Consider the following 16,716-nt stretch of genomic DNA (forward strand, 5'->3'; position numbering starts at 1 on the left):
AGGTCGAGGCTATGCACAAAATCGAGGTCAGTCTCAGGAGTGGAGATCTACTCGAGGAAAGGCGCATATCCAGTGTCACAGTTGCAAGCAGTATGGACATTATGCAAATGAATGTTCATATAAAAATGGTGAGCATGTCAACATGGCAGAATCAAGTGGAAATGCTGGTGAAGAACTTACAGTCTTACTAGCACACCATGATATCAGTAGCCAACAAGATGTCTGGTATTTAGACTCTGGTGCAAGCAACCACATGTGTGGAAAGAAGGAGTTTTTTGCCGAACTAAAAGATGGGGTCTATGGATCTGTAAGTCTTGGTGACTCCTCAAAGTTGCCAGTTGAAGGCAAAAGGAAGATCAAGATCATCCAGAAGGATGGTAGAGAAGAATACATTTCTGATACCTACTACATACCAGGTATAAAGAGCAACATTCTGAGCATTGGTCAACTGCTCCAGAAAGGGTACATTATACATATGGAGAACATGCTTCTCACTCTCAGGAATGCAAGGAGAAAGCTCATTGCACGTGTTCGAATGTCAAAAAACCGGATGTTTCTGTTGAATTTAAACACAAAGATTGGAAGCTGCAACATCGGTGTAATGGAAGATGAGTCATGGAAATGGCATCTTCGATTTGGCCATCTTCATTTCAATGGCCTAAAGTTGCTGTCAAGTGGAGGAATGGTTCGTGGTCTACCCCAAATTGAAGCCACACGCCAAGTATGTGAAGGTTGTGTGCTTGGCAAGCAAGCACGACTATCGTTCCCTGTTGGTGATACATAGAGAGCAAAGGCACCACTGCAGTTGGTGCACACAGATATATGTGGTCCATTAGATCCCATGTCTTATGGAGGTAATAGGTATTTTATTACTTTCATTGATGATTTTAGTAGGAAGACTTGGGTTTACTTTCTCAAGGAGAAGTCGGCTGCCCTAAGAATCTTCAAGGAGTTCAAGGCACTCACAGAGGCTAAAAGTAACCACAAGCTTGTGGCTGTGAGATCAGATAGAGGTGGAGAGTACACCTCCAATGCTTTCCAAGCATACTGCAAGGAGCAAGGAATTAGGCATCAACTTACTGCTACCTATACCCCACAGCAAAATGGGATAGCCGAAAGAAAGAATCGAACCATCCTTGACATGACAAGGTCCATGCTTAAGGAGAAGAATTTGCCAAAAGAGTTATGGGCAGAAGCTGTAGCTTGTTCGATTTATTTGTTGAATCGATGTCCAACAAAGAGTGTCAAGAGGATGACACCACAAGAGGCTTGGAGTGGATACAAGCCGAATGTTACACACCTAAGAATTTTTGGGTGTGTTGCATATGCTCAAGTTCCAGAAGCCAAGAGGAGGAAACTTGATGATAGAGGTGAGAAGTGTGTGTTTGTGGGCTATAGTGAAGAGTCCAAGGCGTACAAGCTCTACAACCCACTAACTGGCAAATTAGTGGTTAGTAGAGATGTCATCTTCAGTGAGGAAGAGGCATGGATGTGGAACAACAAAGAAGTCAGTAAAGAGAAGATCGTCTCCACTGATTTTGAAGAACCAGAAGTTGTACCACCTGTTGAGCAACAACCTGCTCAAACAATCACAACAACTCCAGTGCACAGAATTGCAAGGAGTGGTCCTACATCTAGTTAGGAAAGCAGCTCCTCAACTTCAGTGAGGTTAAGGAGTCTCACAGAGATTTATGGACAAGAAGAAGAAGAAACCAATTTTTTCTGCTTCTATGCAGACCATGAGCCTCTCTCATTCAATGAAGTTGTGGAAGAAAATTGTTGGAAAAAAGCCATGGAAGAAGAGATCCATGCCATCGAGAAGAATGACACTTGGGAGTTGACAAAGCTCCTACCAAATCAGAAGGCTATTGGTGTCAAGTGGGTTTACAAGATTAAACGCACTGCAGATGGGAGTGTGGATCAATACAAATCAAGGCTTGTAGCAAAGGTCTACAAACAGAAGTATGGAGTGGACTATGATGAAGTCTATACTCCAGTTGCAAGACTTGACACGGTAAGATTGCTAATCTCTCTTGCCGCTCATCATAAATGGAAAATTTATCAATTAGATGTCAAGTCAGCCTTCCTTAATGGAGTTCTTGAGGAAGAAGTGTACGTGGAACAACCAGAAGGCTTCCAAGTACAGGGAAAAGAAGATAAGGTGTATCGTTTGAAGAAGGCTTTGTATGGCCTCAAGCAAGCACCACGAGCTTGGAACTCAAGGATTGACAACTACCTTCATCAAAATGGATTTCAGAAATGTCCATACGAGCATTCAGTTTACATGAAGAATGGTGCAAAAGGGGAGTTCTTAATTATTTGTCTCTATGTAGATGACTTGTTGTTTACAGGAAACAATGAAGCAATGTTCTGTGAGTTCAAGCAATCCATGTTCAGTGAATTCGAGATGACTGACAATGGATTAATGTCATACTTTCTTGGCATAGAAGTGAAGCAAGGAAGTGATGGTATCTACATTTCTCAACAAAAGTACATGAGAGATATATTGGAGAAATTCAATATGGACAAGTGCAATATTGTCAACACTCCAGTTGCAACTGGATTGAAGCTGTCTAAGGAAGGAGAAGGTGAGTTTGTAAACTCAACCGTGTACAAAAGCTTGGTTGGAAGCCTAAGGTACCTTACAATCACAAGACCTGATATAGTTTATGGTGTTGGACTCGTGAGTCGATACATGGAAACACCAAGGGAGTCTCATTGGCTGGCCGCCAAGAGAATTCTGAGGTACATAAGAGGTACTCTAAACTATGGTATGTTTTATAATTTTGGTGAAGATGCAAAATTATTTGGTTATTCAGATAGTGATTGGGGAGGTGACCAAGATGAAAGGAAAAGCACAACTGGCTATGTGTTTTTTCTAGGATCAACAGCTTTCTCATGGACTTCAAAGAAGCAATCAATTGTTGCTTTGTCATCATGTGAAGCCGAGTACGTTGCTGTAGCCTCAACCGTGTGTGAGGCAATTTGGTTAAGAAATCTGTTGAAGTAGTGTGTCATCCACAAGTGGAATCGACTGTGATTCATGTGGATAACATCTCAGCTATCAAGCTTGCTAGGAATCCAGTCCAACATGGAAGGAGTAAGCACATCGATACCAGGTTCCATTTTCTAAGGGACCATGTGAAGCAAAAGACAATTGAGCTTGTCTATTGTCACACAAAGGAACAAGTGGCTGACATCTTCACTAAGCCACTACCAGTTGAATCATTCCGGTTATTGCGTGAAATGCTAGGCATGAAGGCGTTTTGATTTGAGGGGGCGTGTTGGAAATTCAAATACAAACAGGTTGTAAAAGGTTGCTGCTAGTTGTTAGTTTCTTTACAGGTTGTATCCAAACATGCTGCAACTACAAAGTCTAAAGTTTCCTCCATGTGCTAGCTGAAATGGTGATGAAAGACAGCAAGTGTGCTGCCATGTGATGTGCTAGCAGGAAGACAGTAGTGTTTCTCCATGTGTTAGCCGAAAGGAAGGTATTACAACCTGCCATGATGCAATGCATGTGTATGCCAACTATCAAAGTTGCTGCATGTGTTTGAAAGGGTGTAAAGATGTGGAACACCATCATTCATTATATGTATTGTTGGATTGTTTATTTTTTCTGTTTTTGTATAAATAGGCCATCTTGCTAAGCTTTAGATAATATCATCCAAATCCCATTTCCATTCTCATTTTCAGCTTGTAAGCTTTAAGAGTTGTAAACTCTTCTAATATTTCAAAGTGTTTGTTATCACCAAGCTTGCTACTTCTTTCATATATCAAAGTCCAAGTGTTTTACCAAAGCTTGTTGCTTCCCTCCTTTCTCTATTTCTTTGTCCAATTTTATTGAGAGTGGAAGTGAGAGGTGTGATAGAGTTTGTAAACTTATCACCCACATATTTTGGTATTGAGTTAGTAAACTCTTGTGAATACCAACAATTATAACATCGTTCATATACTAGTATATTCTTTTTTTGAACAAGCCATGTAGTGTATATCTTGTTTGCGGTCCTATATGAGCTTTGTGTTTTAAATTTAGGCACACTTGGTTTGGTGACTATGAACTACTTTCTATTTATTGTAGTTGTTGCAATTTGATTTTGTGACGTTGTATGGCTATACTTTTGGATCTTATCATCATTATGCTGCTTGTAAAGTTATCTCTTGAAACAAAATGCACATCTCTAGTATGGATAAAATAATATATATCTTCAAATTGAGATATTGTAAATTTAGATATAGGCAGTAGTTTCATAGCAGTTTTTTATGACTTCTTGTACTGGTTTCATACCTGATCATCATTGCTTGTATTCCTATATAAATCCTCCGATTGGGAGATGAAAATATCAAGAAATTAACTCTATTTTGGCATGGTATCAGAGCCATTCTGATCCAAAAAAAGGAGTTTCTATTCTGATTAACCTACTGGCACTACTGCCATCTACCCCATAAGACCTGCAGAATAGCAGGCCTTCTACTTTCATACGAATCCAATCTCTCTTTGGCCATATCTGCCAACATCACTACCCATATTGAGCTTGTTAACCATATACATTCCGCTGCATCTCTACCCATCTTCTGTCCATTTGCAATATCTCCACGAACCCATAAAACTTTCCAAAAAACAAAAAAAATTTAAATACTACCCCATACCCTATAAACCATACCCGTTGGAATCACCCAACAAACCCGTGCCATTGCCTCTTCCTCCTTGCATTTGTTCCTGCATCTCTCTCAGTGAGACTGACTCTCTATTGTTTCAATAAAGAGAATTCGTTGCAGTAGTAATGGGTGACTCCAAGACCACTGTTTCAGCTGCTGTTACACAAAATGATATGTCTTTGCATATCACCCCAGACAAGTTGGATGGGTCCAACTATTCCTCGTGGTCCCAAAGTGTCCGCATCTACATCACTGGCAGAGGCAAATGGTCTTATGTCAGTGGAAAAAAAAAAGGCACCAGCAGAAGCCGATGCATCGTATGCCATATGGGAGGAAGAGAATGCCATGGTTCAATCTTGGCTTCTCAACTCCATGACTAGAGATTTGCGGGCCATTTTTCTCCAGCTCTCTACTGCAAAAGATGTTTGGGATGCTGTTACCCAAACTTACTCAATTGAAAAAGATGCATCAAAATTATATGAACTTCGCCGTCAAGCACTGGCGACTCGCCAGAATGGTGAGCCTTTATCTGCATATTATGGTAAACTTCAGCAAACATGGCAAGAAATAGATTTCTTACGTCTTGGAAAATTGAAATATGCTGATGATGTTGCTGCTCGAGAGACAGAAATTTCAGAAGAAAGATTGTATGATTTTCTGGCTGGCCTTAATCCTCATTTAGATCATGTTCGCAGTCAAGTTTTGACTCAAACACCTTTGCCATCTGTTCGTGTTGCTTATGCTCTTGTGAATGCTGAAGCAAGTAGGCAAACCATTATGTTGGTTGGCCCACAAGTGGAAGGATCAGCCATGGTAGCTGCTCCGTCTCGATTTCCTCGTGGATACAAGGAAGTGTACTTATTGTGACAAGGATAAGCATACTAGAGACACTTGTTTTAAGTTGCATGGATATCCTGATTGGTTGGTTCAAAAGAAGGAAAATCAAAAGAAAAGCATTGTTGGATCACAAGCACACTTGTCTACACCAACGCCTTCCGTGCCTCGAGTAGATCAATCTGCTCACTCAGTTTCTCCTACTACTGCTTCCACTTCCTTAGTCGACGCAGGTAACTTTGGTTTTTCCTTGAACACCACATTTGGTGCTCCAAATAAACCTTGGATCATTGATTCGGGGGCTTCTGACCATATGACTAATAACTCTTCATGGTTTGCTTCTCACACTACTCCACCTTTAAATACCGTTAAAGTTGCTAATGGTATTTCCACTCCAGTGCTTGGAGCAGGCTCCATCTCATTAACACCATGCCTATCTCTCTCATCTGTTTTACATGTTCCTAATCTTTCTCACAATTTGCTTTCCATTGGTAAACTTACAAATCAACTAAACTGTCTAGCCATCTTTTCTCCTACTCATTGTTGGTTTCAGGATATTCGAACGAAAACGTTGATTGGTCATGGTAGAGAGAGGGGAGGTCTATACTACTTGGACTTACCACCAGATTGTGAGAAGACAAGTTACAGTTGTCAAGTGGAAGCTAAACAATTTGAAGCTTCTGAAAAAATTTGGCTATGGCACAAAAGATTGGGACATCCTTCCTTTCAGTACCTGCAATATCTATTCCCTTCTTTATTTTCTAAAGTCAAGGTTTCTAATTTCCATTGTGAAACTTGCATCTTTTCTAAAAATCATCGTGTCTCATTTCCTTTAAGCTCCAATAAAAGTGATGTTCCTTTCTCTCTTATTCATTCTGATGTTTGGGGACCATTTCATATTCCTACTTATACTGGTGCTAAATACTTTGTCTCTTTCATTGATGACTGCACTCGAGTTTCTTGGGTATACTTACTAAAAAGTAAGAGTGAGGTTATGTCTGTTTTTCCAATCTTTCATCAAATGATTCAAACCCAATTTAATGCTAAAATTCAAGTTGTTAGATCTGACAATGGGAAAGAGTATTTGAATTATGGACTTGGAACATTTTTTCAACAAGAAGGTATCATTCATCAAACATCTTGTCCATTTACTCCTCAACAGAACGGTATAGCAGAACGTAAAAATCGTCACCTCTTGGATGTGGCTCGATCTTTATGTTTTGCTATGCATGTTCCTAAACGTTTTTGGGGTGATGCCATTCACACAGCTGTTTTTCTTATCAATCGCATGCCATCACATGTTCTCCAATTTCAAACACCTATCCAAACCCTTTCCCAGTATCATTCTTTTCCTTCACTCCTTCATATTCCTCCAAAAGTGTTTGGTTGTGTCTGCTATGTTCATGTCCACATGCAAAATTGTGATAAGTTGGATCCTCGAGCCATCAAATGTATGTTTATTGGCTATTCTGCTACTCAGAAAGGGTATCGATGTTACTATCCTCCTAATGGGAAATTTTTTGTCTCTATGGATGTTACCTTTCAGGAACAAGAGGCTTATTTTTCAGAGGGGGATTCGGCCCCTTCTCTTCAGGGGGAGATGGGGAGTAAGGAGGAAGAGCAGTTGCCACTTGACATTGGTGGTATGCATTTTTCGGATGAACACTTGTCTGATGCTGGTGATGGTCCAAATTTCCCTAATGATGAGGCAAAGAGTGGAAAAATATTGAAGGTATATGAGAGGACAAGAAAAAGGGGAGATAAAGGAAAAGGAAAAGAAAAAGTTGCTGATGAGATAGACCACCCACAGATAGATCCCCTCATTGACCAACTCTCTGACCAATCAGCTGCTACTCATACGAATTATCCTGAGGTAACCACTCATTCTCCTTCTCTTCAGCCTACTATATTTGATGAGTCCAATCATGAGATTTCATTAAGTGCTGATCCAAATGAACCACATCATGAGTCTGGTTCTCGTTATCCTATTCGAGAAAATCGAGGGATACCCCCTGTTCGTTATGGTCATTCTTCTACAAAGGGTATTCAATATCCTATATCTAATTTTGTTTCATCTCATCGCTTGTCAGACTCTTACATAGCTTTTGCAAACCAATTGTCATCAGTCTCAATTCCTAATAAGTTACCGGATGCTCTTAAAAATCCAAAATGGAAAAAAGCTATGATTGAAGAGATGGAAGCTCTGCGAAAAAACTCCACTTGGGAACTGGTTAAACTTCCTGAAGGTAAGAAACCTGTTGGGTGTAGATGGGTGTTCACAGTAAAGCATAAAGCTGATGGTTCAGTGGAGAGGTACAAGGCCAGATTGGTAGCCAAAGGTTATACTTAAACCTATGACATTGATTATCAAGAGACATTTGCGCCGGTAGCAAAGATCAACACTATTAGGGTTCTTATGTCATTGGCAACAAATCTAGGGTGGCCTCTACGACAGTTTGATGTGAAAAACGCATTTTTACATGGAGACTTAGATGAAGAGGTATACATGGATCTTCCTCCTGGATTCACTACCACTTGTGATATTGGCAAAGTATGCAGGTTGAGAAAGTCCTTGTATGGATTGAAGCAATCACCAAGGGCATGGTTTGGCAGGTTCGCTCAATCGATGAGAAATTATGGGTTCAAGCAAACTCAGGCTGACCATACCTTATTTCTTAAGCATGATAAAGGTAAACTTACAGCCTTAATTGTTTATGTGGATGATATGGTGGTTACAGGTGATGATGTCGAGGAAATTCAAAAACTTCAAATGTATCTAGCCAAGGAATTTGAAATGAAGGACTTGGGTACTTTGAAATATTTCTTGGGTATTGAAGTTGCAAGATCAAAGCATGGCATTTTTCTTTCTCAAAAGAAATATGTTATAGACTTATTAACTGAGACTGGGATGTTAGCTTGTAAACCTGCAGACACACCAATTGAGCAAAACCATAGATTAGGAGACTATCCTGATCAAGTTTCGGCTAACAAGGAAAGATACCAAAGATTAGTTGGGAGGTTGATTTATTTGTCTCATACACGACCTGACATAGCCTATGCTGTAAGTGTGGTGAGTCAATTTATGCATAGGCCAAGTGAAGCCCACATGGATGCTGTACAACGCATTCTCAGGTATTTGAAGTTTGCTTCTGGAAAAGGCTTGATGTTTTCCAATCATGGACATCAAGAAGTTGAAGGATACACTGATGCAGATTGGGCTGGGTCAGTAACTGATCGCAGATCGACTTCTAGATACTTTACATTTGTTAGAGGAAATCTAGTTACTTGGCGCAGTAAGAAGCAACATGTAGTGGCTAGATCCAGTGCTGAAGCTGAATTTAGAGGTATGGCACACGGCGTGCAAGAATTGTTATGGCTCAAGATTTTGTTGAGAGAATTGGGTTTCAATTCTACAAAGCCATCAAATCTTTATTGTGATAACAAAGCCGCCATTAGCATTGCTCATAATCCAGTTCAACATGATCGTACTAAACATGTTGAAGTGGGTAGACACTTTATTAAGGAAAGGTTGGTTGATGGTACCATTAACTTGCCTTACGTGAAGAGTGATGACCAGCTATCAGATATTTTAACAAAGGCAATGTCAAGTAGGATTTTCCATCTTTCACTCAGCAAGTTGGGCATTCGAGATATTTATGCACCAACTTAAGGGGGAGTGTTAACTGAAGCAGCCATTGTTGACTAAAGTGTTAACTGAAGCAGCCATTGTTGACTAAAGAATTAGGAAATCAGACATGAAATCCATTGTAATTAATAGAGTAGTTGTAAGCAGTAAATTTAGATATAGGCAGTAGTTTCATAGCAGTTTTTTATGACTTCTTGTACTGGTTTCATACCTGATCATCATTGCTTGTATTCCTATATAAATCCTCCGATTGGGAGATGAAAATATCAAGAAATTAACTCTATTTTGGCAGAGGTAATATATCTTACCAACCTGTCAGTGTTTGGAAGTATGCTTGTATGCTTATCATGGGGTTTTTTCCTATGCTTTAATGGTTCCCTTCCATTGATGGAGGTATATGTCTTTGATGTGGCAGGTTCTAGTTATTGATCATGCAGATGTTGTAACGATGCAGGTAATAGTGTGATCAATTATCTACTTGAAATATGTGGTGTTTGCAAAATCTATATCTTCTATTTTCTGATAAAAAAAAATCTAGAACTGGGACTTTTTGAAGTCTGCTGTTGAACAGTTAAACAGCATACCATCTAAACAGCATGGGACTGATGTCATGCGGATAAGACCGTGGTATGTTTTGTTGTCCATCTTTTCAAGTATTAACACTGTTTTGTGCCAGGTGTGGCAATTTATCCTTAGTTTCCTCCCTCACACTATTAATTGTTGTGCCTTGGCCCATTCGTTAGTACGGAACCGAGATTCAGATTACAACCTCACCATAAATCACACACAGTTGAACAAAATAAAATACAAGAAAAAAAGACACAGAGAAATTTACGAGGTTCGGCAAAAAACTGCCTACGTCCTCGGAGAGATATTGCTCTTCACTATGAGAATAACAGTACAAGTATACATGAGTTAAATCGACATAACCCAATCCCATATCCCTTGTACACCCACTCACAGAATTTTCCCAAGAGCCTCACTCTACCCCAAGAGTTCTTTCACTAGAATACTTTTCACTCTAGCTCTCTTAATTTCTCTCACCCATGCCCATGGTAGAGCCAAATGCTCACACCATCTCTTTTGGATGCTTTTCTTCTCTTCATCCGTTCCTCTGTTTTGCCAAATGCTCTCACCATTTTATGCTTTTCTTAATCTAAGCCTTCTCCCACAAAACATGGCTTTGAAAAAGCCACAAAACATGGCTTTGAAAAAACCACAAAACATGGCTTTGAAAAAGCCACAAAACATGGAACTAATTTGGCCATTATCCAACAATCTCCACCTTGGCCAAATTGTACCAAAGTCCATTGGCCTTACGTACCAGCATGCACACTCTGAATCATCCTCGTTGGTCCTATTCTGATTCAGTCACTGCCAATGCATGTGCAGCTGCTGCAAGCTAAAAATCACCATTTAGCTTCAGACAGGATCTCAACACATCCTCGTCTCCTCCAGCAGGTTTTCCTCCTCTTCATTGTCTGCAACTTGGAAACTCGTCAGCGCGCCTATTTCCAGCAACAACCGTTGAGCCAGACAAACATTCCTCACACTTCCTCCTAACTCAGGACCTTCTCATTACCTGTGAATCCCATAGCTCCACCTGCTGCAAAACCCCTGCAACACTTGAGACTAAACATCACCAGGAGAAGTGTTGCTTCGAGTACCTAGAGGGCATACTCAAAGTCTTCCACCACAAACTTGCTAACCCGACCTTGCACCCGTAGCACTGTGGACCCTTGCCTCCGGAACCGGATCCGAACCTGCTGTCTCTCTCAGATCCTCTTTCCAATTTTCTTCCACGATTTCAACCTTGAATAGCTTAAGTAGTCTTGTGCCCACCATCATCCATGGTCTCTTGTGTGTATCATTCCACACCAAAGAAGCTTGCACCTACTCCAAACTTACTGTTTCTTTCCTTGTAGTAAAGTTTCACAAGGTTCTCGTACAAATCTGAAAGTGAGGTAAGAAGAAAGAGGCCTTTGTCTTCTTCCTCAACATCAACTTTCGCAGTTGATCCAAGCATCCCTAAACACGGCTTCCATTTCTTCAGGCTTCCATTACTCTCCTTTACCAAGAGCAAAACCGCCTCTCGCTTTAAACTGCTCAACTGAAAATTCCATGGTGAACAACAAATCTGGACCTCCAACGAACCAAAGCCCCCAACGATGCTCTGATACCAATTGTTGTGCCTTGGCCCATTCGTTAGTACAGAACCGAGATTCAGATTACAACCTCACCATAAATCACACACAGTTGAACAAAATAAAATACAAGAAATAAAGACACAGAGAAATTTACGAGGTTCGGCAAAAAACTGCCTACGTCCTCGGAGAGATATTGCTCTTCACTATGAGAATAACAGTACAAGTATACATGAGTTAAATCGACATAACCCAATCCCATATCCCTTGTACACCCACTCACAGAATTTTCCCAAGAGCCTCACTCTACCCCAAGAGTTCTTTCACTAGAATACTTTTCACTCTAGCTCTCTTAATTTCTCTCACCCATGCCCATGGTAGAGCCAAATGCTCACACCATCTCTTTTGGATGCTTTTCTTCTCTTCATCCGTTCCTTTGTTTTGCCAAATGCTCTCACCATTTTATGCTTTTCTTAATCTAAGCCTTCTCCCACAAAACATGGCTTTGAAAAAACCACAAAACATGGCTTTGAAAAAGCCACAAAACATGGCTTTGAAAAAGCCACAAAACATGGAACTAATTTGGCCATTATCCAACATTAATAACAAATGTTAGTGTAATTAGAATTATGCTCAGTGAATGGAAATCAAAGAAGAAAAAAAATATCAAAGAAATAACAAAACAGAAAGTGGTTCCTTCTTTCATTCTGCAAATCACAGAGGAATATGCTCTTATTGATTGTATTTGTACCAACCATGCTCGAATTGAGCACTACTACAAAATCTCAGCTGCATTCTCTCTCTGCAAACTGATCTCAGCCACTCATCTAGCTAATAACTAGGATCATTACACATGGCATTCGTAGCCTTACATCTTAGGGCCATACACTTGGCATTCTTACACTCAAGTGAATACACAATTAAAAACACATGGCTTATTCACTAATACTAATCAGCTCGCTGCTTATAATTCAACAACAAAGTGCTTCCTATACAACCTAAACTTATATGAACATCTCAAGATGTGGAATACACAATGGAAACGTTGTATTCCGATTGGAAATTTGATTGTGAAGATACTGGTCCATATCACATGTCATGAAGACCAACTCAACAATGTTTTTCATGGTCAGGTACCTGGATGGATATGCACATTTCTATAGGCAAACAATACTCTTGAGTTATTATTCAAATCCGGGTAAGATTTCTCCTTTTCATTGATGGTAACTGTGAAATCTTTTGCTTTCTTGTAAATTGATGTTAATCGTGATAAAAATTCAAATTTATAAGATAATCGACAATATTCCAGTTCTTGATCAGCCTTTAACCCTATGCTTTTTACTGCAGATATAAACAATTTGTTCAGCAAGCACTGTAATAATTACCATGGGAAGGTATGTTTAAGAATAAATATTTAGAGCATAATTATCTATTCAGATAGTGCGTAGATTTGGACTATGAGAAATCTATTATAGCTATATATCTCCTCCTATAATTCTGGGCTGTCCACTGGTCGTACAATGGATTAAATGATGAGTAGAAAACATGAAATTAATGAAAAAACTATCAGTTAAAATAAAATGGCTGTTTGCCAACACAGTGCAGAAGGAAAACTTCAATTTCTGTTTTCCTTAAAATATTCAGATTGGCAATGCTTATTTTATGGTTCACAGAAGGAAAAAAATCTAAAATACTGAGTTTGTTATATCTATAGGTGAAGCTGGTACATGAACATAAAGGAGTTCTTCCTAAAGTGATACTTCAAGTCCGCCAGGTATGCCTCATAAAACTTTCTTTTCACTTGATTTGTGGATGGTTTTGTGATATCTTTTACCCCCTCTGATAATTTATTTTGCATTAAAAATACAACTCTTTTCCGGTGAAAATATATGGGTCAAAGTGGTTTGTACTTGAATTATAACACAAGGTAAACGAAAAATAGCTGCATATGGTTCTGTGAGCATTCCCCCACATTTATTTGGAATGTCGTCCTTCAATTGCATTTCATAGTGTACCTTTTGTCTCTCGTGTGACTAATGTCCAAGGGGTGTTTTGTTCTGATTAATTTAGTTTCCATGCTTGTGTTTCATCACTTGAAATTTCTAGATTCTAGTTATTCTCTCGACTCATATGACAATAGCATCAAAACTTAAGACCGTTCTCATTCAAGTTGAGTTTATTTGTTTCTTGGACCTATTAACTTTTCTGATTTAGAGGTCTTATCTATCTATCTTGTGATTTCCTTAGAGGCATTTGTCATCCTTTATTTGCCTTTCTTCACATAAATAGGACGCTGAATGTACTGTCTAAATAAAATGTCAATTTCTGTTCTGCTCCCTTTTTCTTTCTTGTTACTGATAATTGGCTTTTCAAGTGGTTAAGGTGGATTTGAAATGAAAACATGGAATCAGTGGATATGTTCTTTATTGATTTATGTTTTGGGTTCATTCATTGAGAACCTGTTGGGAATATGGGTCACACAACAATTGAGACTCTCTGAAGTGTTCTTTTCTTTTCCCGGTGTGATTTGAATATTTATCATGTTAGGAGAAGTGGCTACCGAGAAAAAAAATATAATATATGTATCACTGTACTTAGTTTCTTCTTAAAGTGTAAGGAATTAGGTTGATTCCTAAATTCTGTTTCAGATCTGGATTAACTTCATCAACTAATTCACTTTGTTACTATTCGACCTTACAGATTTATCAGCGGTTTGATGCAGATTCGATACAACATATTGATGATGCTCGTTTTGAATATTTTACTACGAAGGATTCTTCTGTTCCCCAGGAGGTTCCTTAATTGCAAGAGACTTTATAGTTTGTTGTTATTGAACAATTATAATTTGATTTCTGAATTGCTATAGTTAGACTTATTAAAGAAGGTCTCTATAACTTGTGGCTAGATAATTTGTTATTAATTTGATAGAACCATCTTGTAGAAGAATTCGTTAGGGCCTGTTTAGTATCCTCCTTGGATCCAATTTTTGTTTTAAAAAATGATGAATGTAGCTAAATTACTAAAATTCAAGGTCTCATTAGCTTCAGTAACAAAAAAATTCAAGAAGGATAGCAAACAACCCCTTAATTTCTTGAAAAGATAAGTTTTAATTTTTAAGTTACAGTTCCGGCAGTTTTTGTGTTTTCAAATCTATGGAAATAAATAATGGATAGTGCTATTCGCACACCCATTTTTACCTCCCACACACCCTTGTTAATTTTTGGGCGTTGATATTGTTCAATTCATTTGATCCGACGGCTGAAAATTAGAGGGGTGTGAGAAGTAAGATGGGTGTGCGGAAGGACTACCCTAAATAATTTTGTGCCTCGCCTTTTAGGAAGACGGGGACAAATGTTTGTATTAGCTATAACAACTTGTACTTGAAGTTGGAAGAGAATATGAAAAGTTGCTGATATAAATTTAGTCTTTTTTGAAAGAAAAAAAAAATCCCATATCTTAACCCATTTCCTACCCACATCATTGAATTTGCTGCATCTTGAGAAGTTGAAATTAACACTGCGCTTGACTGTTTTAGTTTAGCTTTATTTTTTTTTCCATCTTTTTATTCAGATTTTGAGATGTTTGGTGTTTTTCTGTTTTCAGGTCTTCCCAAAGATAAAAGATTCTGTTGAGGTAATTATTTGAGGCCTAAGAATTTTAAAATTGCAAATTTCAATAAATTTTTGTTTAAATTGTCCTTGAATGATCCTTGGAATATTTCATGATATCTTTCCTTTGAAACTTTCGTTCAGGGTGGGATTATGATATTTATCAGTTCTTACTTTGAATATGTTCGAGTTCGGAACTTTTTGAAGTCACAGAGTGCGTCCTTCTGTTTACTTCATGAGTAAGAACCTGTCCTATTTATGTTGTGATGGTTGTGCGGTCGTAAATGTAGTGACGCAGTAAATTTTCCATGGCTCCTTAGATATGCAGAACAAAGTGATATTTCTCGTGCACGGGTTTGGTTCTTTGAAGGAAAGCTGAAGATAATGCTTTACACTGAGAGATCACATTTTTACCACAGATACAAGGTTCTTTAGACTGCTTTGAGCATAATTTCCTTGTCCAAATGCTGATGATATTGTGTCCTTCCATTTGGATATTGTTGTTTAACTTGGAAAGTATTTTGCTGAAGTTTAAAATCAGTATTTTGAGCCTCTTTGCTGACATACGATTATTCTCTTGTGAGTAGATTCGTGGCATTCAGAATTTAATCCTATATTCTCTGCCTGAGAGAAGGAATTTTACCCTGAGGTGAGCGCGATACAAATAGTCATTCTCTTTAAGAAGCTCAACTGGAGAGCTACCAAATTAAAAAATAATAATGATGAAACGTCTGTCTTTTGATACAAAATATAATTCATTTTGAGATACAGTCATATTCTTCTTTTCTCGAACCAAAACGCTCTTTTTATTTAATTGCAGGTTGTTAATATGCTTGATGGGTCCAATGACATGGCATGCACGGTGCTCTTCTCTCAATTTGACCTCCTTCGGGTAATATTTCTTAAAAGTGTGCTGGATCGTTCTTTGATTGTGAGGATGAGATAGGGTAGTTGTTTAACTTGCTAGGAGTTTTGAATGTTTAACTTCTCAGTGATCCGTTATATTAGAAACTGGCACAGTTCATCAACTGAATAAAGAAACTGCCTAACATCATCATGTGAGTCTGAATGATATGATGAAATTGTGTTAATCTCCTGTTACCTTTTTTACCCTCCCTGATGTAGTGAACATGAATTAGATTCTCTATTTTGCTCGCTTGTTTGGTTTTCGGGCCAGTGAATAAGGAAAAACCTGTTATTTAAGTATATTTTTGTTTTTCTCTTATGTCATTTCAGCTCGAGAGAATAGTGGGATTGGCTTCAGCGAAGAGAATGTTGACATCGAAAATGAAAATGTTTTCTTTCTCTTGAAGACTTTAGAAATGCAGAACATGAGATGAGACATAGCTGTGACTTCAGTTTAGCAACTCTTGCTCAAAGAAAGATAACTATGCTGGTTTTCAAGACCGGAGCTATCACCACTCGGCCAGGTCATTTTGATTTTGTTTTTACCCCATTAACATTTTGTTCCACCCAATAGTGTTCAAAGAAATCGTGCATCGTACTTTTTTTCTTCTTCTTGCCTCTGCTTTTAAAGCTTTAGGACAGGTTGATATGTGTAGGTTGTGCTAGGAATCATTTTTGACAATGAGCAATTGGGAATTTTGGATTTTGTTTTCAATTGTCTGCTAAGCTTTCGATAATTGAAGAATGATTTGACTGTTCAATACATCCGCCACCAAATTAGCTTCTCTAAACGCATGATGGATTTTCTACACCCGAAAGCATTGTAACATTCTCTTGATATCTGAATGGAGAGATCAAACGCGACACGGAGGAGGTTGATTTGATTGCAGAAGTCGAATAAAAACTTGGGAATTATTTG

At 38.6% G+C, this 16,716-nt stretch overlaps 1 protein-coding gene across 1 annotated transcript; it reads left to right on the forward strand.

The window, feature by feature from the left end:
• Positions 1 to 9,631: 9,631 nt before the first annotated feature.
• On the forward strand, positions 9,632 to 16,512 carry LOC137735916 (protein NUCLEOLAR FACTOR 1). The gene is made up of 11 exons (XM_088683200.1): positions 9,632 to 9,766; positions 12,417 to 12,481; positions 12,631 to 12,677; positions 12,998 to 13,057; positions 13,984 to 14,053; positions 14,885 to 14,916; positions 15,036 to 15,130; positions 15,212 to 15,317; positions 15,479 to 15,540; positions 15,712 to 15,783; positions 16,128 to 16,512. Exons 1-11 carry the CDS (start codon positions 9,750 to 9,752, stop codon positions 16,138 to 16,140), a joined length of 639 nt encoding a protein of 212 aa, XP_088539326.1. The 5' UTR covers positions 9,632 to 9,749; the 3' UTR covers positions 16,141 to 16,512.
• The last annotated feature ends 204 nt before the right edge of the window (positions 16,513 to 16,716 follow it).

Source organism: Pyrus communis, chromosome 13, assembly GCF_041283825.1.
Source record: "Pyrus communis isolate YQ-2024b chromosome 13, ASM4128382v1, whole genome shotgun sequence".
Taxonomy (NCBI): domain Eukaryota; kingdom Viridiplantae; phylum Streptophyta; class Magnoliopsida; order Rosales; family Rosaceae; genus Pyrus; species Pyrus communis.